The sequence below is a fragment of the Pelmatolapia mariae genome, linkage group LG16_19 (assembly GCF_036321145.2).
Source record: "Pelmatolapia mariae isolate MD_Pm_ZW linkage group LG16_19, Pm_UMD_F_2, whole genome shotgun sequence".
NCBI lineage: Eukaryota > Metazoa > Chordata > Actinopteri > Cichliformes > Cichlidae > Pelmatolapia > Pelmatolapia mariae.
Genome location: NC_086241.1, coordinates 43,704,212 through 43,728,747, shown reverse-complemented (window position 1 = coordinate 43,728,747; position 24,536 = coordinate 43,704,212). Strand labels below are relative to the sequence as shown.

The following is a 24,536-nucleotide window of genomic DNA, read 5'->3' as shown; positions in this document are numbered from 1 at the left end:
TGAAATTGTTATTTTATATTTATACCTACTGGCACATAAAGACACAAATGGACAAATTTGTCGCTAGATCTAACTATTGTGGAGGCTTAATTCAGCTATATTGCATAGTAAATATTCTTTCATATGCTTCACTCTGATTGGCTAAGCTTATTACAAAGCAATTAAAAACTAATACTGCAAAAACAAATTGAGAAATACTCAACACTACTTGCCATGTAGGATTCACATTGACCGAGGACTGCATTCTTCAAGTCCATCAAGTCTTGAGATCCACTTCTTTTTTTCTTTCCCTTCTTTTGCTCCAGCACCCCCAGTGCTCTCATTCTTGACTCCACAGTCTTTGTCAGAGACACCACTCTCTCATATTCTCTGTTAATTGCTGTGTCATTTGGCTCCAACGTGGGAAGTTTCTCAAACTCTTTCTGGGTCTTTAAGAGGAAGGCCTTAGTGGCTTTCCTCTCTGATTCCAGGTCCAGGTCCATCAGCAGGTTCCACTCAATGATGCTGAGGTTGTTATGGAGTGTCATCTCCAAGGTGTTAAGACTCTCCTCATTTTGTTTAAGCCTTTGTTGCTCTGCAGTCAGCTGTGAAGGGTAGAGGTCAGCAGAGATTGTGTGTAGTTTTGAGCGAGCCTCTTCACACAATCCCTTCATCAGGTGAAACTGGATAAGAAGATTCTGACAGATTCTGTACTTCTCGTCTGTGTCATTGCCATCTTCTTTTGTCTGGTGCACCTGTTCCTGAATGCTTTCCCTGAGATCCTCGACGCATTGCCTCATGTTTAGGTACCTCTCTTGGTCCCTGGCTTTCATTTCTAGGGCATACATTTTGCTGTGCAGCTCAGAGATGACAGAGTTCAGTTCTTTTGTCTTCTCATTGGGAATCCAGGGTTGCAGGAGGTCAACTTGCGACTTGTGTTCCAAAATCATGTGCTTGAAAGGCTCTAAAGCTTGCAGGGACTCTCTTGTAATGGGGAACCTGTGTCTGCTTAGATCCACCAACATCTGCCTTAGACTGTTTTCAACAGTGACGAGTTTTTTCTTGCTTGAATCTAAAGTCTGGGTGAGTTCATTCAGCTCCTTCTTGTTATTTTTCTCTTGGCTGCTAATGGTTCTGATATTCTCCTGGAGGTTGGTAAGCTTGTCAAAAAGCTGACAGTTCTCTGTGACACTGAATTCAGAAGTGATATCTTTGCTCTTAATAAAAAGAGCCTCACAGACTGCTTCCTGCTTCTCAGCCTCATCCAGGGTTTCTTGGATCTGGCGGGTTCTGCGATCAAGTTCAGCAGGGCTCCTGAGCTCACTGTCTGGACCCCGGGACGCTTCTCTTTGCAGATGAGCCACAACCCAGGAGTCTAGATCGGCAATCTGTTCAGATAGCTTTTCTCTGGTCTGTAGTCCTGACTCCACCTCTTTCACAGCTTTGGACAGCTTCTCATTGGTGGACTTTGAGAGTTCTTCAAGACATTTCAGGAGACTCTGCACCATAGGCACCTCTTCAACCTGGTCCAGCTGCGGAAGGAGCTCAGTCATTTCCTCCACCAGTGACTCCAGCTGACCTTGTTTGGCCATCACCTCAGATTGCAGCTTCTTCAGATCCCTGAGCTGCCGGTGAACTTCCTCGGGGAGAAGAGCTACTCTCTTTTTCCTGCCCTCAATATCACTCTCTGTCTGCCTGGCCCAGGCCAGGCCTTCCCTCATCACTATGACAATTTTCTCCATGATAGGGCTGTTGCTGTTCAGGGTTTGGGCAGCCAAAAGTTCCTTTGTATGAGAAATTTTGTCCTTAACTCTCTGGAGTCCCTGATGGATCTCCTTTGTTTCCATCTCCCACTGTGGGCTAAAGAGCAACAGTTCTGACAGCTGTTGTAAATGGAGGTACTTCTGCTGGGCTGCTTTAACCTCAGCGTTTGCCTCCATCAGCTGTCGAGCCTTCTTGCAGTTCCACTGAGTAACTGATGGAAACTTGGCTTCAAGGTCTTTAATGATCATTTCCAAGTGTTCCTGCAAATCTGATAACTCTGACAGGAGGTTGCTGGTCTTGTGAGAACGGACATGTGTGTGATGAAGCATACTCTCCACAGTTCTTTCCAGAGCTCTCCACCTCTCTTGTAGGTTCTTCTGCTCAGTCTCTGCAGTTGCTCGCTCATACCGGGTAAGGTGGGGGCACAATTTGCTATGGGTCACAAGCAGCTCCCCAAGTGCTGTTCTGTTCTCCTCCATACTTCTTTGTAAGGAGCCTAGTTGCTCTGCCTCCTTGGAGCTGCTCTCCTGAGGGGATCTGAAAGAAAAACAACAAAAAGTTTGCCGCAACAAATTGTAAAAGATTTTAGGGGCTTATCAGTTAGCTTTACAGATAAAGGAAGATGACAATGTGTGAAATAAAAAGTGTTAAAATATCTTAAAATACAAGTATTAAAGACTAAAATGAAACCATCGGATGGCAACTCACGTTTGAAGAGCGTCCAGTTCTGCGGTTGCTTTGTCCACCGCATTCTTAGCTGTTTGGATGTGCTGGCAATAATCAGTCACCATCTGCAGCTGAGCCTCCTTACTCTGAATAATATTAGCTGCATCCTGGGCAGCACTGCTCCACTGGTCCTCCAGATGCTCCATAGTGTCCCTATTCTCAGCAACAGCCCCTCTCAACTGAGAGAGCAATGCCACCTGGGCCAGGGCAACCTCTCTGCACTCCTGTATGCAGCAGGCAAGAGTGAGACACACAAAGGCTGAATTTTAAATTCAGAATGAGCTTATCTGACCTTCTGTGAACTCAGGTTCATTGTTATTTGAATTGCAAACACAAGGGCCTACTGTGAAAATGCTCTGTAAAATGTTTTATTATTACGATTATCATGATTTTAAAAAATTATATTATTATTATTATTATTATTATTATTATTATTATTAATAATAATAATAATAATAATAATAATAATAATAACAACAACAATAATAATAATAATAATAATAATAAGGAGGCAGTTTAGCACCATGGATGTTTTTCTAGTGATTCATGCTGCATAATCTCACCTGAGCCTCCTCCACCTGCCAGGCCATGGCTGTTGGGCTCAGCTCAGCTGAGCGGTTCTTGCAGTTCAGGAGTTTAGATATAACCCTACTTAGATGACTGTCCATGTTACTGGTAGATGAAATCAGAACCTCTGGAGCATCCTCTAGTGGTTTACCCTTCAGACAGAAAGACACGTCAGATGCAGAACAGGATTTGTTAAGGCACAAGCTTTGGTTTTGTTATTTAATTTAGGGCCTATATGAAAATATATATCAGAAAAAAACAGTTTGAGGGAGGAATTGTTATGATCCTCTATACAGAGTAAGATATGTCTTGACCATATAAATTGCCTCAAAGCTCTCACAACCTGTGCAAACTCTGCTTTGAGGTTTTTCTTGAGTTGACTTCATATATCTAAAACTGGATTGAACTGAACTGATGTGAAAGAGGATTAAAAAAGAGTCAAAATAACTAAGAATTATGATCTACATTTCAGCCAGTAATTATGATAGTACATGTTCATCACCGCTTTATTTTAAAGATTATTCTGTATTTTAATCCTACATATAGAAAGTGACCATTTGTAACTTCTGTGACTTTCTTGGTTCAAAAACACAGAGCCAAAGACAGATAATATTTATTTTACCTCAATGAATTGACTTCGAGGTCCCATGTCTTTGAGTAGCTGTATCGCTGTCAAAATGGATGGTTCTCCTGGTGACTCCAGTACTGTTTTCTCAGTTTCCATGTCATTTGCATCTATTTTGTTTTCTTGAGGGGTCAATCCTTTCAAATGGGGTTCTTCACCCAGTACAGTATCACCTGATGATATCTGAACCACCTGCAGTGATGTGTCAGTACTGAATACTTGCTCCTATAGTGGACATGAAACTAGGTATTAATACACATATATACTCTATGTCAGCGGTCCCCAATCCCCGGGTCACGGACCGGAGTCGCTTGGTACCGGGCCATGATAGTTGAGGCTCGGGTGTGAAATTTATGGTTTTCAGGGTTTTTATTGGTTTTTATCGTTATTTTTTGTATGGTTTTTATCGTTGGCTTCCCTAGGTCTTTTCCAGTGTGTTATGAATAAATCTTCTTCTTTTTTTTGGTACCAGTTTTATTTTGTTGGATTTATCCGCGACACCGTAAAGGCCGGTCCGTGAAAATATTGTCGAACATAAACCCGTCCGTAGTGCAAAAAAGGTTGGGGACCGCTGCTCTTTGTGACCAAATTTTACAAAAACATTAAGTTGTATTAAATAAGACTTGACTAACAGCTGAGGCCATTAACTCTGAAGAAGTGAAATCATACATCAATTGAGAAATTACATTTGTTTTTTGAAAGACCTCTGCATAATACAACTTCTTTTTGCAATCAAGAGTTTCCCTTTGCAAGATTGAAGGCTTTTCTGGACTGGCTTTGGTAGACAAGTTCATGTTTTACATGTAGGCTATGCATTAGTCTATATATGATGCAGGATTAACATAATTGCACTTTATCATAGAAAAATAGGTCATCATAGCCCTCATAACATACCTGTGGCAGTTTCTTAAGCCTTGTTTCAGTGGCCTCCATGGTAGTGGTGGTGGTTGTTGTGCTTATGCTGATTGGCGGTTCTACACTGGTGCTTCTTTCTTTTTCCTTTTCTTGAATTTTCTTCTTCTGCTTCTCTTCTTCTTCTTTCCTATTTGTTGCATCTGTTTGGACTTTAGGATACACAACTGGTTCTGACAGGAGTTTGGTAAAGCTTTTTGGAGCATCTGCTTTATTCATCTCAGATGCAGGCTTTTCTTTCTCTGCTTCAAGAGACCTAAGCTCTTGGGTTTGTGTTATTTTTTCAGACTTCGTAGTTGTTTGATCACTGTCAGTCCTTGTACTTGTTGCTATCACAACAGATGTGGTTATGGTGGCCGGTATATTTGGCTGTAGAGTGGGTACGCTAGACCCTATGCTGAGTTTTTCCACTGTAACAGACACTTCATGCTGGCCTTTGGGTGCATCAAGTACATCTTTAGTTACAAACTCCTCTCGCAGATTGACCTCCTTTGGTCTCTCCTCTGTGGTATTCAAGAACTTCAACTTATTAAGAGTTTCTGGTTTTACAGTGTCTCGTTCAGATAAACTTATTTCTACACATGTTGACTCTGTTTCACCTGCATGTATCAGTACAGATTGAGCTGCATCAGTCTGAGCTACACCTTCCTTCATTTCAGCCCTAAATTGTTGGACTTCTACTACTGTGGTTTTAACTCCAGCCTCTTCAGGAAGAACCTCAGCTGCACTCGTATCTCTGTGTTCTTCTGAACTTTCACACTGGATACTTGATCGCGATGTATCTGTTCTTGACACATGCTCTTCTCGAACTGCTGGTATTACAAGCACCTCAGGGTCCATCTGAATTTTCTTCATTTTAACATATTTGACATCCAGGCTTGTGGGTACGTCTTCCACTCCATGTGTTAATACTTTAGGGTGCTTGTCTTGGACGCCAGGTTCCTTAGTCACAATAGGTCTGTCTTCTGTGGTTTTCAAGAGCTCTCCACTGACCTCTGGCTCCAGCAGAGCAGGCTGAGCAGAGTCACTTTTTTCTATCATGAAAGATGTCTGTTCATGCTCATGACGACTGGTTGGTACTTCTACTTGTAAAACAAGCACCTCAGGCTCAATCTGGGTTTCGTCTACTGTAACAGACTTGTCACTTAGGCTCGTGGGCACATCATCCACTCCATGCATTAACAATTTAGAAGAGCCTTCTTTGACACCAAGTTCCTTAATCCCTGTAGGTCTGACCTGTGCGATTTCCAAGATCTCTAGCTCAATCACTGTTTCTTGTTTTACAATGTCTTGCTCAGGTAAGCTTATTTGTGCAGATGTTGTCTCTGCTTCACTTGATTGCCTCAGTGTAGTTTGAGTGGAGTCACTCTGAGCTGCAATTTTTGGTCTTTCAGCGCTAATTTGTTTCTCCTTCACTGTGACTGAAGCTTCAGAGGGCTCTGCTTGGACCACAAGGTCCTTAGTCACCATAGGTCTATCTTCTGTGGTTTTCAAAAGCTCTCCACTGACCTCTGGCTCCAGCAGAGCAGGCTGAGCGGAGTCACTTTTTTCGATCATGAAAGATGTCTGTTCATGCTCATGACGACTGGTTGGTACTTCTACTTGTAAAACAAGCACCTCAGGCTCCATGTGGGTTTCCTCTATTTCCTCTACTGTAACAGACTTGTCACTTAGGCTCGTGGGTACATCATCCATGCCATGCATTAACAATTTAGAGGTGCCTTCTTTGACCCCAAGTTCCTTAATCCCTGTAGGTCTGACCTGTGCGATTTCCAAGATCTCTAGCTCAATCACTGTTTCTTGTTTTACAGTGTCTTGCTCAGGTAAGCTTATTTGTGCAGATGTTGTCTCTGCTTCACTTGATTGCCTCAGTGCAATTTGAGTGAAGTCACTCTGAACTGCAATTTTTGGTCTTTCAGCGCTAATTTGTTTCTCCTTCACTGTGACTGAAGCTTCAGAGGGCTCTGCTTGGACCACAAGGTCCTTAGTCACCATAGGTCTATCTTCTGTGGTTTTCAAGATTTCTTGCTTAGACACTATTTCTGATTTTACATTGTGTGGCTCAGATACAATTATTTTTGTAGAACTTACTGCTTCGTTTTCCAGCAGTCCAGGTTGAACAGAGTCAAACTGAACATCCTCTTGTCTTTCAGTAATGATTTGTTGCTCCTCCATTCTAACTGCTGCCTCCTCAGGATGAACCTCAGCTGTTTTGTCTTTCTGTTCTTTTTCTATTTCACCGTGAAATATCGTTTGACCCGTATCTGTTCTTGATTCTGCTGCTGTCATGACTAACGTTCTTACATGCTCCTTGTTACTGGTTGGCATATTGAGTTGTAAAATACACACTTGAGGTTCTGCCTGGATTTTCTCTGCTGCGACTGATAGTTCGTCCACACATTTTGGTGAATCAAGCACAACATTTGTGGAGAACTGTGTAGTTTTCACGAGTTCTTGCTCAGTTACTGTTTCTGATTGTACAGCTTCTCCCTCAGGTAAGCTAATTTCTGCAGATGCTATTTTTCTTGGCGGCAGCAGTGCAGGTTGAGTCGAGTCCACCAGAGCTACATCTTCTTGTGTTTCAGTGCTGATTTGTTGCACCTCCACTCCAACTGTTGCCTCCCCAGGGTGAGCATCAGCTGGACTCACATCTTTCTTTTCAAGTTCTGAATCACATTCGATATTTATTTGAGACATGTCTGTTCTGCTGTCTGTGGTCTTCAAGAGCTCTTGCTCAGTCACCAGTTCTGGTTTTACAGCATGTTTTTCAGATAAGCAAATTTCTGCAGAGATTGGGCTCTGCGCCACATCTTCTGGTCTAGCAGCTTCCTCTGGTTGAACTTCAGCAGCAGTCAAATCTTTGTTTACTGCAATGATTTCAGACTGGATACTTGAATGAGCTACATCTGCTCTGGGTACATCTGTTACCACAACAAATGTTCTTTTATCCTCCTCCTGGCTGGTTGGTGAAACAAGGACCTCAGGCTCCCCCTGGACTTTCTCTTTTGTAATCGTCTTGTCATCCAGGCTCATGGGTATGTCATCCAGTTCATATGGTTTGGGCTGCTCACCTTGGATCACAAGTTCCTTAGTCACAGTAGATCTATGCTTTGTGGTTTTCAAGAGCTCTTGCTCAATCACTGGTTCTAGTTGTACAGTGTCTTGCATTGATAAGTTTATTTCTGCAGAAGCTATCCCTACTTCAGCCGGTGGACTGGAGTGGCTCTGAGTCACATCCCCTTGTCTGTCAGTGGTGATTTGTTGCACTTTGATTATAAATTCAGTCTCCTGTGTAACCTCAGCTGAAGTATCATCTTTATTTCCCAGCTCCCTTTCACGCTGGATACTTAATTGAGCTGTATCTGGTTTTGGTTCTGCTGATGTCTTCACAAATATCTTTTCCTGTTCTTTTTGACTGATTGGTATATCCAGCTGTAAAACCTTCACTTGAGGCTCTACTTGAATTTGTTTTATTGCAACTGATTTTTCATCCAAGCTTTTGAGTGAATCAAGCACATCTTTTGTGGGGACATCCTGTTTCATGTTGTAATCCTTCACCTCCACTGATCTAGCCTGTGCAGTTTTCAAGGTCTCTAGTGCAATCATTGTTTGTGGTTCTACAGTGTCTTGTTCAGGTAAGCTTATTTCTGCAGATTGTGTTTTCTTTGCTTCACCTGGCTGAAAAAGTGCAGTTTGAGTAGATTCACACTGAGCCACGAGATCCACTGGCATTTTAGTCTTCATTTGCTGCACCTTTATTGTAAAGCTAATTTCTTCTTCAGGTTGAACATCAGCTGAAGTCAAATCTTTGTTTACTTGAGAATGTTCAGACTGGATACTTATATCTGTTCTTGGCACATCTGCTTTCGAGACAAATGATCTTTCATGCTCCTCATGGCTGGCTGGTAAAACAACATCAGGCTCCACTTGGACTTTTTCTGCTTTTTCATCCAGGCTCATGGGTATATCATTCCCTCTATGTATTGACAGTTCAGAGCGCTCTTTTTGGACCCCAGTTTCCTTAGTTGTCATAGGTCTGTCCTGTGTGGTTTTCAGGAGCTCCTGCTCAGTCAGTTTTTCTGGTTTTACAGTATCTTGTTTGGATACGTTTATTTCTGCAGACATTGTCCCTGCTTCACTTTGCAGGAGTGCATTTTGAGAGGAATTACTTTGATCCAGATACTTTTGTGTGTCCATGGTGATTGGTTGCACTTTGACTATAACTTTAGCCTCCTCAGAGGGTACATGAACTCCTTCACACTGCAAACTTGATTGAGCTGTATCTATCTTTGGTTCGGCTGCAGTCATGACAAACGTCTGTTTCTGTTCTTCATTACTGGTTGGTATATCCATTTGTAAAACTTGCACTTGAGGCTCAACAAGGTTTTTCTCTCCTGTAACCAGTTTTTCATCCAAACTGTGGGATACATCAGGTACATCTGTTTTGGAGACCTCCTCTTTTAAGTCGTAATCCTTCAGCTCCTCTGGTTTCTGTGTGGTTCCCAGGATCTCTAACTCAATTGCCGTTTGTGGTTTTACAGTGTCTTCCTTAAATAAGCTTATTTCTGCAGATATTGTCTCTGTTACAACTGGCTGCAGTAGAACAGTTTGAGTAGAGTCACTCTGAGCCACATCCTTTGGTGTTTCTGTGCTGATTTGTTGTACCTTGACTATGAGTGTAGCCTCCTCAGGGTGAACCTGAACTGCAGTCTCTTTTTGTTCCCACTGCATACTTGATCGAGCTGTATCTGCTATTGGTTCTGCTGCTGTCATGACAAATGTCTTTTCCTGTTCTTCATGACTCGTAGGTATATCAAGCTGTAAAACTCGCACTTGAGAGTCCCCCAATATTTCCTTTTCATCCAAGCTTTTGGGTAAATCAAGTACATCTTTTCTAGAGACCTCCTCTTTTAAGTTGTAGTCCTTCAGCTCCTCTTTGCTATCCTGTGTGGTTTTCAAGATCTCTAGCTCAATCACCATGTCTGATTTTATAGTGTCTTGCTCAGATAAGCTTATTTCTGCAGATACTCTCTCTTGTTCACCTGCCTGCAGAAGTGCAGGTCGAGAAGAGGCATACATCTCCACATTATCTTGCATTTCAATGCTGATTTGTTGCATCTGTACTCTGACTGTAGCTTCCTCTGGGTGAACCACACCTGCAGTTTTATGTCTGGTTGGTATTTCATAGTCCAAACTAAGCACTTTAGTCTCCACTTGGATTTTATCCCCTGTAACAGACTTGTCATCTGGGCTCATGGGCACATGTTTTTCTGAGGTGAAAACAGTTGCAGTAGGCTGACTAGAGCCTTGATCAGCTTTCATATCATTCCCTTCAGCACTGCTTACTTGCAGTTCTACCCTGGTTGTCTCAACTTTGCTTTGTGGTGTGGTCTCACACTGTACAGTCAAGTGCTCCATGTGCATCTGGGGGTCCTTTTGCACTGAGACAGTTATATTTTCAGATGTGTGTATTCTTGTCTTTATACTCATTTCTTCAGCTTTGAATGCTTCATCTTCAAGAGACTTTTGAACCTTGTTGCCTAAAATATTTTGCCCATCGTCATGTTGGATGTTGACTTCAGGTTGTATTTGTAAGGTATCTGAGACTGTCTGCTGACTCATAGTCTCATTTAGCTTAGATGGGGCTATTTCTGTTACATCTGTCTCTGTCTCATGAGGCTGCTCCATTGAAACAATGGCAAAAGTAGTAGATTCCCTATCAGAAATTGTTGTATCTGGCTGATATTGGTTTGTCTCAAACAATTGTGGAACTGTTCCATCAGGCAGCTCAAGAACTAAATACCTCTTCGGAACCTCTTCTGTGTTACTCCATAATTTGTTAATGCAATCTGCAATATTTGTTGTATCTGTAAAACTAGAAGAAAGACATGGCGCTGTGTCTGAATCTCTTGCATCAGATTGAGGTGCTGTGCATTCTGGTGCCTTGTTATCAGGCTGAAGAGAAACTTTTGGACTCTCTGACTTTCTTTCACTTGGTGAAAACTTAGTTGATTCTATAGAAATACTGTCAGTTGTTACAGTGACTGTCTGCAAACTTAAATGTGCTTTTCCCTTTTCAATTTCTTTCTCCAATTCGTTGTACTCCAATAGACTCTCTGACGTCTTCTTTGATATAGGGAGTTCAGGTTTTTCCAGGGAAATGTTCTGATCCATATTTCCTGTATCTGGATGTCTATCAATAGGTGGGACTGAATCAGAAGCAATGGAAAGTTCAACATCATCTGACTTTCCTCCAGTTTGTATGGGTGACACTTCTTCCAAAACAACAGCAGTAACTTGCTCTGTGGATGACACTGACAGTGTTTCACTGTCATGTTCCTTTGTAGTTGGAATCTGGTCCTTGATTGCAAGCTCAAGAGAAACCTTTGGAATCTCTGGTTTTCTTTCACTTGGTGAAAGTTCAGTTGACTCGACAGCAACAGTTTCAGTTTTTCCAGTAATCGCCTGTAAACTTAAAGCTGCGTTTTCTCTTTCTGTTTCATTCTCTGTGTCCTTGATTTTCACAAGACTCTTTGAAGTTTTCTGTATTGGCATGGATTCAGGTTTTTCCAAAGTGGTAATTTTAGCTTCCACGGTGGAACCCACAGATTCAGGTTCTTTCAAGGTCTCAGGCAAATCCGTACTAATAAGTTCGGAGGAAGCTTTACGACTCTTTGACTTTCTTTTGGGTGGTGAGCGCTCTGTGGATGAGACTGACAGCGTTTCACTGTCATGCTCCTTTGTAGTTGGAATCTGGTCCTTGATTGCAAGCTCAAGAGAAACCTTTGGAATCTCTGGTTGTCTTTCACTTGGTGAAAGTGCCGTTGACTCTACAGCAACAGTTTCAGTTTTTTCAGTAATCACCTGTACATTTAAAGCTGTGTTTTCCATTTCTGTTTCTTTCTCTATTTTCTTGGACTCTACAAGACTCTCAGAAGATTTCCTGGTTGGGGGGACTTCAGGTCTTTCCAAAGTGGGAATTTTAGCTTCCTTGGTGGAACCTGCAGATTCAGGTTCTTTCAAGGTCTCAGGCAAATCCGTACTAATAAGTTCGGAGGAAGCTTTACGACTCTTTGACTTTCTCTTGGGTGGTGAAAGCTTTCCTTTATTCATAGCAGTAATTTTTGTTGTTGCTGTGGCAACCTCTGGAGATACAGGAGATCTCTGACTATGAGTCTCTTCCTCTTTCTTTGTCAGTTCCCCCATAGCATATTCAGTCTGCACAGTGACTACCTCTGAAGGTGTGGTAGATTTCACACTCTCGAGCTCTTTCTTAGTATATTCATTTTCTGCATCAGGCTGTCTTTTAATGGTTGGAAGTGACTCAGGAGCTATGGAAAATTCAACATCATCTGACTTTCCTCCAGTTTGTATGGGAGATACGTCTTCCAAAACAAGAGCAGTAACTTGCTCTGTAGATGAGACTGACAGAATCTCATTGTCATATTCTGTTTGAGTTGGAATCTGGTCCTTGATTGCAAGCTCAGGAGAAACCTTTGGAATCTCTGGTTTTCTTTCACTTGGTAAAAGTTCAGTTGACTCTACAGCAACAGTTTCAGTTTTTCTAGTAATCACCTGTAAATGCAAGGCTATCTTTTCCCTTCCAGTTTCTTTCTCTGTGTCCTCAGACTCCGCAAGACTCTTTGAAGTTTTCCTTGTTTGGAGGGCTTCAGGTTTTTCCAGAGTGGTAATCTTAGCTTCCACGGTGGAACCCACAGATTCAGATTCTTTCAAAGTCTCAGGCAAATCCGTACTAATAAGTTCCGAGGAAGCTTTACGACTCTTTGACTTTCTTTTGGGTGGTGAGCGCTCTGTGGATGAGACTGACAGCGTTTCACTGTCATGCTCCTTTGTAGTTGGAATCTGGTCCTTGATTGCAAGCTCAAGAGAAACCTTTGGAATCTCTGGTTGTCTTTCACTTGGTGAAAATGCCGTTGACTCGACAGCAACAGTTTCAGTTTTTTCAGTAATCACCTGTACATTCAAAGCTGTGTTTTCCATTTCTGGTTCTTTCTCTATTTTCTTGGACTCTACAAGACTCTCAGAAGATTTCCTGGTTGGGGGGACTTCAGGTCTTTCCAAAGTGGGAATTTTAGCTTCCTTGGTGGAACCCGCAGATTCAGGTTCTTTCAAGGTCTCAGGCAAATCCGTACTAATAAGTTCGGAGGAAGCTTTACGACTCTTTGACTTTCTCTTGGGTGGTGAAAGCTTTCCTTTATTCATAGCAGTAATTTTTGTTGTTGCTGTGGCAACCTCTGGAGATACAGGAGATCTCTGACTATCAGTCTCTTCCTCTTTCTTTGTCAGTTCCCCCATAGCATATTCAGTCTGCACAGTGACTACCTCTGAAGGTGTGGTAGATTTCACACTCTCGAGCTCTTTCTTAGTATATTCATTTTCTGCATCAGGCTGTCTTTTAATTGTTGGAAGTGACTCAGGAGCTATGGAAAATTCAACATCATCTGACTTTCCTCCAGTTTGTATGGGAGATACGTCTTCCAAAACAAGAGCAGTAACTGGCTCTGTAGATGAGACTGACAGAATCTCATTGTCATGTTCTGTTTGAGTTGGAATCTGGTCCTTGATTGCAAGCCCAGGAGAAACCTTTGGAATCTCTGGTTTTCTTTCACTTGGTAAAAGTTCAGTTGACTCTACAGCAACAGTTTCAGTTTTTCTAGTAATCACCTGTAAATGCAAGGCTATCTTTTCCCTTCCAGTTTCTTTCTCTGTGTCCTCAGACTCCGCAAGACTCTTTGAAGTTTTCCTTGTTTGGAGGGCTTCAGGTTTTTCCAAAGTGGTAATCTTAGCTTCCACGGTGGAACCCACAGATTCAGATTCTTTCAAAGTCTCAGGCAAATCCGTACTAATAAGTTCCGAGGAAGCTTTACGACTCTTTGACTTTCTTTTGGGTGGTGAGCGCTCTGTGGATGAGACTGACAGCGTTTCACTGTCATGCTCCTTTGTAGTTGGAATCTGGTCCTTGATTGCAAGCTCAAGAGAAACCTTTGGAATCTCTGGTTGTCTTTCACTTGGTGAAAGTGCCGTTGACTCTACAGCAACAGTTTCAGTTTTTCCAGTAATCGCCTGTACATTTAAAGCTGTGTTTTCCATTTCTGTTTCTTTCTCTATTGTCTTGGACTCTACAAGACTCTCAGAAGATTTCCTGGTTGGGGGGACTTCAGGTCTTTCCAAAGTGGTAATTTTAGCTTCCTTGGTGGAACCCACAGATTCAGGTTCTTTCAAGGTCTCAGGCAAATCCGTACTAATAAGTTCGGAGGAAGCCTTACGATTCTTTGACTTTCTCTTGGGTGGTGAAAGCTTTCCTTTATTCATAGCAGTAATTTTTGTTGTTGCTGTGGCAACCTCTGGAGATACAGGAGATCTCTGACTATGAGTCTCTTCCTCTTTCTTTGTCAGTTCCCCCATAGCATATTCAGTCTGCACAGTGACTACCTCTGAAGGTGTGGTAGATTTCACACTCTCGAGCTCTTTCTTAGTATATTCATTTTCTGCATCAGGCTGTCTTTCAATTGTTGGAAGTGACTCAGGAGCTATGGAAAATTCAACATCATCTGACTTTCCTCCAGTTTGTATGGGAGATACGTCTTCCAAAACAAGAGCAGTAACTTGCTCTGTAGATGAGACTGACAGAATCTCATTGTCATGTTCTGTTTGAGTTGGAATCTGGTCCTTGATTGCAAGCCCAGGAGAAACCTTTGGAATCTCTGGTTTTCTTTCACTTGGTGAAAGTTCAGTTGACTCGACAGCAACAGTTTCAGTTTTTCTAGTAATCACCTGTAAATGCAAGGCTATCTTTTCCCTTCCACTTTCTTTCTCTGTGTCCTCAGACTCCGCAAGACTCTTTGAAGTTTTCCTTGTTTGGAGGGCTTCAGGTTTTTCCAAAGTGGTAATCTTAGCTTCCACGGTGGAACCCACAGATTCAGATTCTTTCAAAGTCTCAGGCAAATCCGTACTAATAAGTTCCGAGGAAGCTTTACGACTCTTTGACTTTCTTTTGGGTGGTGAGCGCTCTGTGGATGAGACTGACAGCGTTTCACTGTCATGCTCCTTTGTAGTTGGAATCTGGTCCTTGATTGCAAGCTCAAGAGAAACCTTTGGAATCTCTGGTTGTCTTTCACTTGGTGAAAGTGCCGTTGACTCTACAGCAACAGTTTCAGTTTTTCCAGTAATCGCCTGTACATTTAAAGCTGTGTTTTCCATCTCTATTTCATTCTCTGTGTCCTTGGACCTCACAAGACTCTCGGAAGATTTCCTGGTTGGAGGGGATTCAGGCTTTTCCAAAGTGGTAACCTTAGCTTCCTTGGTGGAACCCACAGATTCGGGTTCTTTCAAGGTCTCAGCCAAATCTGCACTAATAAGTCCTGAGGAAGCTTTACGACTCTTTGACTTTCTTTTGGGTGGTGAGCGCTCAGTGGATGAGACTGACAGCGTTTCACTGTCATGTTCCTTTGGAGTTGGAATCTGGTCCTTGATTGCAAGCTCAAGAGTTTGTATGGGAGATATGTCTTCCAAAACAACAGCAGTAACTTGCTCTGTTACTTGCTCTGTAGATGAGACTGACAGAATCTCATTGTCATGTTCTGTTTGAGTTGGAATCTGGTCCTTGATTGCAAGCTGAAGAGAAACCTTTGGAATCTCTGGTTGTCTTTCACTTGGTGAAAATGCCGTTGACTCTACAGCAACAGTTTCAGTTTTTCCAGTAATGACCTGTAAATTTAAAGCTGTGTTTTCTCGTTCGGTTTGGTTCTCTGTGTCCTTGGACTCCACAAGACTCTTTGAAGTTTTCTGTGTTATGGGGGCTTCAGGTTTTTCCAAAGTGGTAATCTTACCTTCCATGGTGGAACCCACAGATTCAGGTTCTTTCAAGGTCTCAGGCAAGTCTGTACTGATCAATTCGGAGGAAGCTTTACGACTCTTTGATTTTCTTTTGGCTGGTGAGCGCTTTTCTGTATGGACAGCAGTAATTTCTGTCGCTGTGGCAACGTCTGGAGATACAGGAGATCTCTGACTATCAGTCTCTTCCTTTTTCTTTGTCAGTTCCAGCATAGTATGTTCAGTCTGCACAGTGGCCATTTCTGTAGGTGTGGTAGATTTCACACTCTCGAGCTCTTTCTTAGTATATTCATTTTCTTTATCAGGCTGTCTTTCAATGGTTGGGACTGACTCAGGAGCTATGGAAAATTCAACATTATCTGACTTTCCTCCAGTTTGTATGGGAGATACGTCTTCCAAAACAAGAGCAGTAACTTGCTCTGTAGATGAGACTGACAGAATCTCATTGTCATGTTCTGTTTGAGTTGGAATCTGGTCCTTGATTGCAAGCTCAGGAGAAACCTTTGGAATCTCTGGTTTTCTTTCGCTTGGTGAAAGTTCAGTTGACTCTACAGCAACAGTTTCAGTTTTTCTAGTAATAACCTGTAAATGCAAGGCTATCTTTTCCCTTCCAGTTTCTTTCTCTGTGTCCTCAGACTCCACAAGACTATCTGAAGTTTTCCTTGTTTGGAGGGCTTCAGGTTTTTCCAAAGTGGTAATCTTAGCTTCCACGGTGGAACCCACAGATTCAGATTCTTTCAAAGTCTCAGGCAAATCCGTACTAATAAGTTCCGAGGAAGCTTTACGACTCTTTGACTTTCTTTTGAATGGGGAACGCTTTCCTTTATTGAAAGCAGTAATTTCTGTTGTTGCAGTTGCAACCTCTGGAGATAAAGGACATTTCTGACTATCTGGCTCTCCCTTTGTCTCAGTTGGCTTTGCGGTAGGCAAGAATGATATATCACTCTCATGTTGTATTGTAGTTGGACTGTGATCTTTGTTAGCAAGCCCAAGATAAACTTTTGGATGCCCTGACTTTGTGTCCATTATTGAAACCTCTATCAAGTTTTCATCAGTAGTTTCAGCCCTTCCACTATCCATAACTTCATGTAAATCTGGCTTTTTACTTTCAGTTTCTTTTTCACTTGGTTCTTTGACAACATCCGGAACTGATGGTGATGTCTGATTTTCAGGCTGTTTCTTGGATTGTGTCTGTGCCACTAAAGGAAATTCTGGAGAACTCATTAAAACCTTTGACTTTCCTGTGCTTGGTGAAAATTGGCCTTTTTCTGCATCAGTTATTTGAGCTATTTTTTCTGGCATATTTGGAGTTGGAGTTGAAGACCCAGCAGGTATAGGTTTTTTCTTTTCAGTAACAAAACCTTTGTTCTCGCCATTAAAGTCCAAAGAAGAAGTTTTGCTTTGAGGATCTTCCCTTGTCTGAGGTAACTCAGTATCACCAAGATCAAGGCAAAGTTCTGTGCTCTTTGATTTTCTCGTCATAGGCAATAATCTAGATTTTGCCATAGGTGTTTCAGCTGACTCTGATGTTACGTTATACTTGTCTGATTCACCTTTGGTTTCCGTTGACTGCACACTAGCAACTTTTTCCAGTGGAAACATTGGCTCTGCAAGCTGAGAGACCTCAAAACTCTTGGACTTCTTACCTTTTTGAATGATTTCACTTTTTTCCACAGCCACTTTAGTTTGCTTTCCAGTCATTGGAGATTTCTCACTACTAGGCTTTTGCTTATTCTCTGCCTCATCCTTGGTTTTATTTTCAGCATACAGCTGTTCAATTTCAGTTTCTTCAGTAACAGCAGGAGTTTCAGTGACCTTGTGCATCACAGTGGGTTCCTCAGAAGCAGGCTTATTTGCCTCATTTGTAACAGGCTCACCTGTGATATCTAACCTTACAGTTTTGGTCTGTGGTTCTTGAGAAGTAGTATAGCTTTGTATCACCACAGATGTTGAAGCAGAAGTAGGATAAACAGTTTTTTTCTCAGATGAGCGCTTGCTTTTTCGTGGCGGTGCCACCACAGAGGCCTTTGTCTCCTGCAGATTCTCTGAAGACTGGTTGTCAGGCAGTTTTTGTTTACTTCTTTGATTAAGTTCCTTGAATAGAGAGGTTAAGAAGCCATTAATTTTGACAAACATATTTTCCTTAATCCAATTAAGATACAGCAATATATTAGATATTAAACTGCTTTATTGTGTCAAACAATGGATGTTTATGATTTTTCTTATGAAATGTTCAAGGCCAAATAATTTAGCACAAATACCTTTAGGCTCTGACTTACAGAAATTTTCAGTGTGTCTGCTTCTCTGAGAGCTTCTGAGCCATCTTTTTCTAGTTTCTCAAGCAAGTCCAATGTCAGACAGGCCATTAGAAAATGTCGGTGAGAAAGTGCCTCCTGTAGGCTGGCTTGCAACTTTTCACCTTCCTCTAACATCTGCTAACATCAGAAGGAAAAACTGTTAAAAGTGGTTGTGACATATGTCTGATATTAAGAAAACATACAGTACTCAGGCAAAATATTAATGTCCATTATTAATATTTAGGAACAGTAATAAAATCAGCGTGTTACTCAAATAAGAATAAAAGAGACCTGCACAGAGGAAAGGGACACAGATGGTTTGCTGTGGTTCCATTTTTGCAGAGCATGAAGACAGTCCCTGAGACATGTTGCTGTGTTTGTGCAGCAGGTAACCTGATGCTCACTCAGCCTATTTTTTAGGCTGTGGATATAATGAACAACAATTTATTGTAATCTCAGCACTTAACATGTTACCTGACTATAATATACGAGAAAGAAAACATATTTTTACAGGATGAAAAAAAAAAAAGATAAAGAAGTATTTATTTTTCTAGTGCTGTAATTATACATCTGTGTGCATCTATATACGTGTGAATCTTGTTTTTAAAAAAGGTCTTTCAAAACCAGCTGAAACATTTATATAAGGTTAATATCTAGGTTATAAATACAGGGGAACTCTGTGTATCCATGCAGTTGAGCAAGAGCAGAATGACCCACTAAGGCATGTGGCTGGCAGGCAAGAATAATTGAAGAGTAAATTGAAAGGGGCAGATGATGCTAGCTTAGAATTCATTACAAAATATCTATTTAAACAGGCTTACAACTTAAGAAACCCTAGTTGGGAGTTTGGCAGTGTTTTGCTGGATGGTATCTTTTTTCCCTACTTTTTATAACATGAGGTAAATTTCAAAAAATATATATATAAGAAATAAAATGTCATAACAATTTGGATTCAGAATGTTTCATGGTCTAGCAAGCAGAGTCATAAAAGTCATCATTTTCACAGCAGGATACCTGGCATGCTGTTCCCATAACGAGTCAACCCCACTGATTATTTCTGCTGGCAGCTCATTGGTAGAAGATGCCAAGTTTACTTCCTGTTGCAGGTCATGAATTTTCACACCCGAATCCTCTAGTGACTTCTCACAATTCTAACATAAAGAGACAGCAACATCACAAAAGAGCATAGAGTTGATATTTCTGAATGGGAAATGCAATAAAGCCTATTCAAAAGGTGTCTTCCCAAGATAGAATGCAGAAATGCAAATTATTATTTTTTTCAGCCATTACTTTTCAAAACTTTCTTGCTACTATAACTTAAAAAATAGCTGAAAATTCCATCTGTGGTAATTACCTGTAGGCTGTGCCAGTGCTGTTCAAGTTGAGTGATATTGTTTTGTGGTTCACTATAACTGAGTGCCTGGTCGAGAGAGCGGAGCTCCCACTGCAGGGCTGCAATTCCCTCCTTCAGCCCCTGGGTCCTTTTGGCCAACTGACTGTCCAGTTCTTTTAGTTGCATCTCACAGACCCTCAGACACTCCCTCACCTCCTGCTCTGAGACAGAACAGAGGTCATGGAGATGGCTAACCTCTAGGGTCAGGGCATCCTGACCCCCAGGAGTGCAGAGGCACAGCAAACTGTCTCTGGCAGAGTCCAGCTCCTTCATCTCTCTCTGCTCTCTGTCCACCGTCTGGAGCAAAGCCTGGCACCAGAAGGAGGGAAGAGGACAAGAGCCGGGATGTGAGAAAGTCCAGTAAACCGGGACCGATATTTTAAGACTTTACGTTTAAAAGTTGTAAAACTTCTGTGATAGTCAAACAATCAAACATTTCTACGTACTTCAATAACAGAGATGAATGAGAAAGAATGAATATGGATTTTTAAAAAGACAAAACAATCAGTAAGTTCTGCAGTCTTCATTTATTAGATTGTCTAATGGTGCAGCTGATACGAGTACATTATCTGTCATATTATTTTTATAAGTCTTCATTTTTCTTCTTCATTTTATTGTAATAGAACATTTTTTAGTATTTTATATGTTAGTTACTAACCACAGATGCTTAAACAACCGTTTGAAAGCATGCCATTTTCTCACCTTAAGGGTGTTCACAGCACTGTGCAGACTCTGTCTGTCTGCAGGAGGAGGTCCCAGGCTTTTAACCTGCTCCCTCAGCCAGTCCTGGGCTGCTTCATGCTGCTCCACTAGCTGTGTGCACTGCCGCTCTGTCACAATGCCCTGCTCCAGGTTGGCTACTGCATCCTGAAGGCGACAGGTTTTTTTTTGTGTGTGTGATTATTATTTTTTTGAATTTTTCAGAACAACACAGTCCACTGTACATGCAAATCACATCAGGCAGAGATTGCATCACCAAAACAGTAGAGGAGTGGGGAGAACAGACCAAACAAACAAAGAGAAAAGAAAAAAAGCGGGTGGGCGGGTGTTGTGGGGGACAAAAACAACCAGCCGGCATTTATCTATGTGGGACTTAAGGTGTGTCTCACTCAGTGTTGTCAGATAGAGCCTTAGGATCCCAACGTCCATCCCACTCTAAGTTTTAGTTTGATCTTTTTTTTATTTTGAAAAGGTAGGGATCCCACTTCAGGTGGAAACTCTCCACTTTATTCAGTAGCCTGTATGAGAGTTGTTCGAGTGCTGCCAGCCTCCCTAGTTGATTACATCATAGAGTAACAGGTAAGTTGGAGGGGGCTCTCCACTGGGAAATGCCCTGACGTTAATGCAGTCTGCATCCATTCGACAACATTAGTTGGAAGAACTTTGAGGAGTGATGGATCCTTTAGAATGAATAATCTTGGTGAAAAGGGAATATCCCGTCGTATAACCGATTTGAAAAATTCATGAATCTCAGTTCAAAAATTTGGGGACTTAGGACAGACCCAAATATCATACAGGTCAATGTGTCCACCCCAGTCTGACATCACCAGCATTCGGGGGTCTGTATGATGTTCACCCTGCATAAATCTATGTGCTTACCAGTAAATCCGATTCACCAGACTTAAACTTATATCAGTAGATTGTGTCGATGCAAGTCATAAATATTTGGACAGCAAAGAGTAAAACAATAATGTAAGTAAGTAAAAAAACATTTACTTTTGAATAATTCACTTTTTTTCTCAGAATGATGTGAAGACAGATTGCTGAACTCACAGTGAGCTCTTTCAGCAGAGCAGGGATAGACTCCTCCTTAGCTGTCCAGGTGGGGTCTGACCAGCTTTGGTCCTGTGTGACTTCAACCAGCTCTGCAGCCTTGAGAAAAACAGTGAAATACATTGAAGACACTTAAACTCTGACTGGTGAATTTGATCAAATTTCCTCTTTGATTAATGTGTTGAGATTTTATATAGCCCTCTCCTAGTCGTACTGAATACTCAAAGTGAGTTATAGGCTTGTGTTTTTAATCATATTACTCAAGCTTTAACAATCCCAGAAGTTATTAACTGACACAACTTTAGCTAAAAAATTTCATGTAAGGTAATTACCTGCGTGCGGATGTTTGAGAGGACGGGGGCTAAGGCTGTAATCTGATCAACCAGGGCTCGGGCCTGTTCCACAGCTTGCCTCCGCTCTCCCAGGCCTGGCCAGGGGAAGACACGTGGAAGGTTGGATGTTTGCTTCTGAAGCTCAGCCAGACGGGCCGCAGCCTGGTCTCGCTGGTACTGACAGGATACCAGGCGTTCCACAACACTCGGCAACTTGCTAATGGGTGATAGATATTAGAAAGTCGAATTTAGAAATGAAATGTAATGCAGCAACTGAAGAAATAATTGCCTTTGCGCTTTCCTAGAAATACCATGGACATAAATTCCAAACTGAGCACTGCAGATGGCTGCCCCTCCCTGAGCCTGGTTCTGCCAGATGTTTATTCCTGTTAAATGGGAGTTTTTCCTTCCCACTGTCGCCAGGTTCTTATTCACAGGCGGTCACGTGACTGTTGGGGTTTTCTGTCTGTTGTTGTAGTGTGTTTACGGTGCAATATAAAGTTCCTTGAGATGACTGTTGTTAGAATTTGGCACTATATAAATTGAATTGAACTGAATTGAACTGAACTGAATTTGGCTTTTTTGAGGATTTTGCAAGAAAATCTGAACGGAACCTTCTGAAAAACTGATTAATTACAAAGTTTGACCTAATCTATGGCCTGATAAACCTGAATTTATCACAAAATATGTCAGCTTTATATAGAGGTTTATTTCAGTTACATTGTAACCTTGCTCTGTAACCTTGCAGCCACAAAGGGTTGAACCTGAGCACTATGAAAAGATAGAAACCCTAGTCTCTACATAGGAAACAGAAGAAATCTCCCTCCCCTGTAGCTCAACACAGCTTTTTCTACCTTTGTGTCTCCTCAGCAGCCTGCAGCACTGCCCCCCACTGCTCCTCTGTATCTCTGACTGTCTGCTGAACCTCCAGCTTCTTGTCCTTCTCCAGGTCTTTGTGGTCACAGAGACTCTGCGCTCGCCTCATCAGCTCCAACAGTTGTGTCTCACCACTTGACTTTGACCTCAAGATGACCTAAAGACATTTTTTTCAGTTAGTCATATATGTATATTATGTATAAAAACTCAATACCTTTCTCAATGATTTCAGCTTTGTATTGTGATTTTATAATATTGTAGCATAGAACACTTTCTATAGTTCGCTATTTTCCATGTTTCACCTGTGCTGCACTCAGTCTGTCCTGTAGCTGAGCCTTGCTGCCCTGAGTGCTCATCCCCATGGAATCAGCTTGTTTCTGCAGGCCTGTAATCCAAGCTTTAGTGCTTCCCGCATGAGCACAGAAAGCCCCTAGCTCCTTGGAGAGTGAGTACTGGACCTCAGCTTTTTGCAGAGTGTTCTCAGCGGTTTCCAGGACTGTCCTCCACTGCTCCTCTGAGTCTTTCACTGCTTGCAGAGCCTTTTGCCTCACCGTCTTAGGCAAGTCCTCTTGGTCAGACAGACTCTGGCTTAGTCTTTTTAGTTCTTCCAGTTTAGAGTCTCCCTCAGGCTTACAGCTCAGGATGGTCTGGAAATAAAAACAAGTCTTAGCTCAATTTCTCTTTTATTGACATGCAAAGTAGCCATATAAACAAGCAGTGAAGATAAAACATGGCAGTGACTGAGAATGCGAAAAAAAAACAAAAAACTCGTTTAGAAATAAGTTCTTGTTTTCTTGTTGGTTATAAATATTACTATCAATAAGACCAACAAGAACATTTTAAAGTATTCAAATGAAGGATTTAGACTTAAGGGAATTGTACAAATTAATACTTCAATCTAATCTTTAACCAAACAATATACATACATTTTATGTCAGCATCCTGTGTATCATATATGTCTTCACCAAACTTTTTATTGTCCAAACTCACCTGTGCAGTGCTTATGATCTGTTCTGGGTCTTTCTGACTGCTCAGAAAGACAAGGCTCTGCTGCTTCTCTTCCAACCACACTCTGGTCTTTTCTCTCGTGGCTTCAAAGTCTTGCAGTTGGCTGTCCAGAGCGTGTTGCCTTTCAGCCAGAACCATTACTTCTTTAGCATCTTTCTGGAGTCTGATCCACTGTTCCTCAGTGTCTCTTACTTTTTGTTGAATCTCTTGTTTTTTATGTTCATCATACTCATGATCAAGGAAACTCTGGGCTTTTATCTTGAGATTTTGAAGCTTGAAGTTCATAATGGCCTAGGAACAAAAATCATCTTTAAAACTGGCTTCACATGACTGATAATGAAGCAACACTATACCATGCTTTTAGTTAGATACAAACCAACAATTATCCAACTATACTTATTATATTATATTTATTGCAATAATGCTACAGGAACAAACAGTGTTACAAACTGTGCATCCAGCAGACACAGAGTGACTCTAAGCTCACCTGTGCTACATGCAGTCTGTTCTCGACTTTAGTTTCACTGCCAAAAGAGTTCAGCTGTTGTTGGAGGTCTTTTAGCCAGCCATCAGTTTCCCGCTGACAGGTATTAAATTCTTGCAACTGTCAAAAAGGGAAATATGTGAAATACACTTGATTCATCAGAAATAGAGGGGACTTGTTTTACTCCCACCTGTTTATGAATGAGTACACTGTGCAACAATGCCACACCACAAGATGGGTAAACATTTCTATTATAAATGTTGGATAATGAATAATGCTGAATAATCCTAGAGTAACTTTGCTTGACTCACAGTTCAAAATAGACCTTTATTTATCTTACTCTGGACCCAAGTCAATTCAGAGTCAGACAGAAGATGTTTTAATGCTGAGTTAGCAGCCATCTGACAATAAGTTCTCTCACCTCCAACCTTCTCCTCTCAGTCTCCTGGGCAATCTCAGCTTCTGCTGCAGCTTCAAGCTGTTTAGCATCCTGCAGAGCTGCCCTCCACAGCTCCTCCACGTCTCTGACTGTCTGCTTGACCTGCTCTTTCCTGCCCTCATCAGCATCTTTGTGGTCACACAGACTCTGTCCTTGTCTCCTCAGGTTGTTCACCTTAGAGTCACCTTCAGGCCTCAAGGTCAAGAGGGCCTTAAGAAAAAACCAGAAAGAAAGAAAAAAGTATTAATGACAAAAGGTCACTATATCATCTAAATCAAATATACTGATCAGGTATAACATCATGAGCACTGAGAGGTGAAGTGAATAGGACTGATTATCTCGTTATTGTGGGATATATTGTGAAGCAAGTGAACATTTTGTCATCAAAGTTGATGTGTTAGAAGCAGGAAAAATGGGCACATGTAAGGATTTGAGTGAGTTTGACAGGGACCAAAATGTGAAGGCTAGACAACTGGGTCAGAGCATCTCCAACATGGGCTGTTTTGG

At 41.6% G+C, this 24,536-nt stretch overlaps 1 protein-coding gene across 1 annotated transcript in view; it reads right to left on the bottom strand.

Annotated features, from left to right (window-relative positions):
- Window positions 1–24,536, bottom strand: part of syne2b (spectrin repeat containing, nuclear envelope 2b) — a 144,122-nt gene that overhangs the window by 73,988 nt on the left and 45,598 nt on the right. Inside the window, exons 46-62 of the mRNA XM_065472070.1 lie at window positions 24,012–24,239; window positions 23,594–23,710; window positions 23,089–23,397; window positions 22,401–22,745; window positions 22,077–22,255; window positions 21,223–21,439; window positions 20,891–20,989; window positions 19,820–19,984; window positions 19,079–19,426; window positions 18,739–18,875; window positions 18,016–18,145; window positions 17,707–17,862; window positions 11,180–15,652; window positions 4,556–10,252; window positions 3,033–3,188; window positions 2,452–2,693; window positions 213–2,280 (exon numbers count right to left, since the gene is read on the bottom strand). Coding sequence (XP_065328142.1) covers window positions 213–2,280; window positions 2,452–2,693; window positions 3,033–3,188; window positions 4,556–10,252; window positions 11,180–15,652; window positions 17,707–17,862; window positions 18,016–18,145; window positions 18,739–18,875; window positions 19,079–19,426; window positions 19,820–19,984; window positions 20,891–20,989; window positions 21,223–21,439; window positions 22,077–22,255; window positions 22,401–22,745; window positions 23,089–23,397; window positions 23,594–23,710; window positions 24,012–24,239 — 15,066 coding nt within the window. The remainder of the gene's footprint in view (window positions 1–212; window positions 2,281–2,451; window positions 2,694–3,032; window positions 3,189–4,555; window positions 10,253–11,179; window positions 15,653–17,706; window positions 17,863–18,015; window positions 18,146–18,738; window positions 18,876–19,078; window positions 19,427–19,819; window positions 19,985–20,890; window positions 20,990–21,222; window positions 21,440–22,076; window positions 22,256–22,400; window positions 22,746–23,088; window positions 23,398–23,593; window positions 23,711–24,011; window positions 24,240–24,536) is intronic.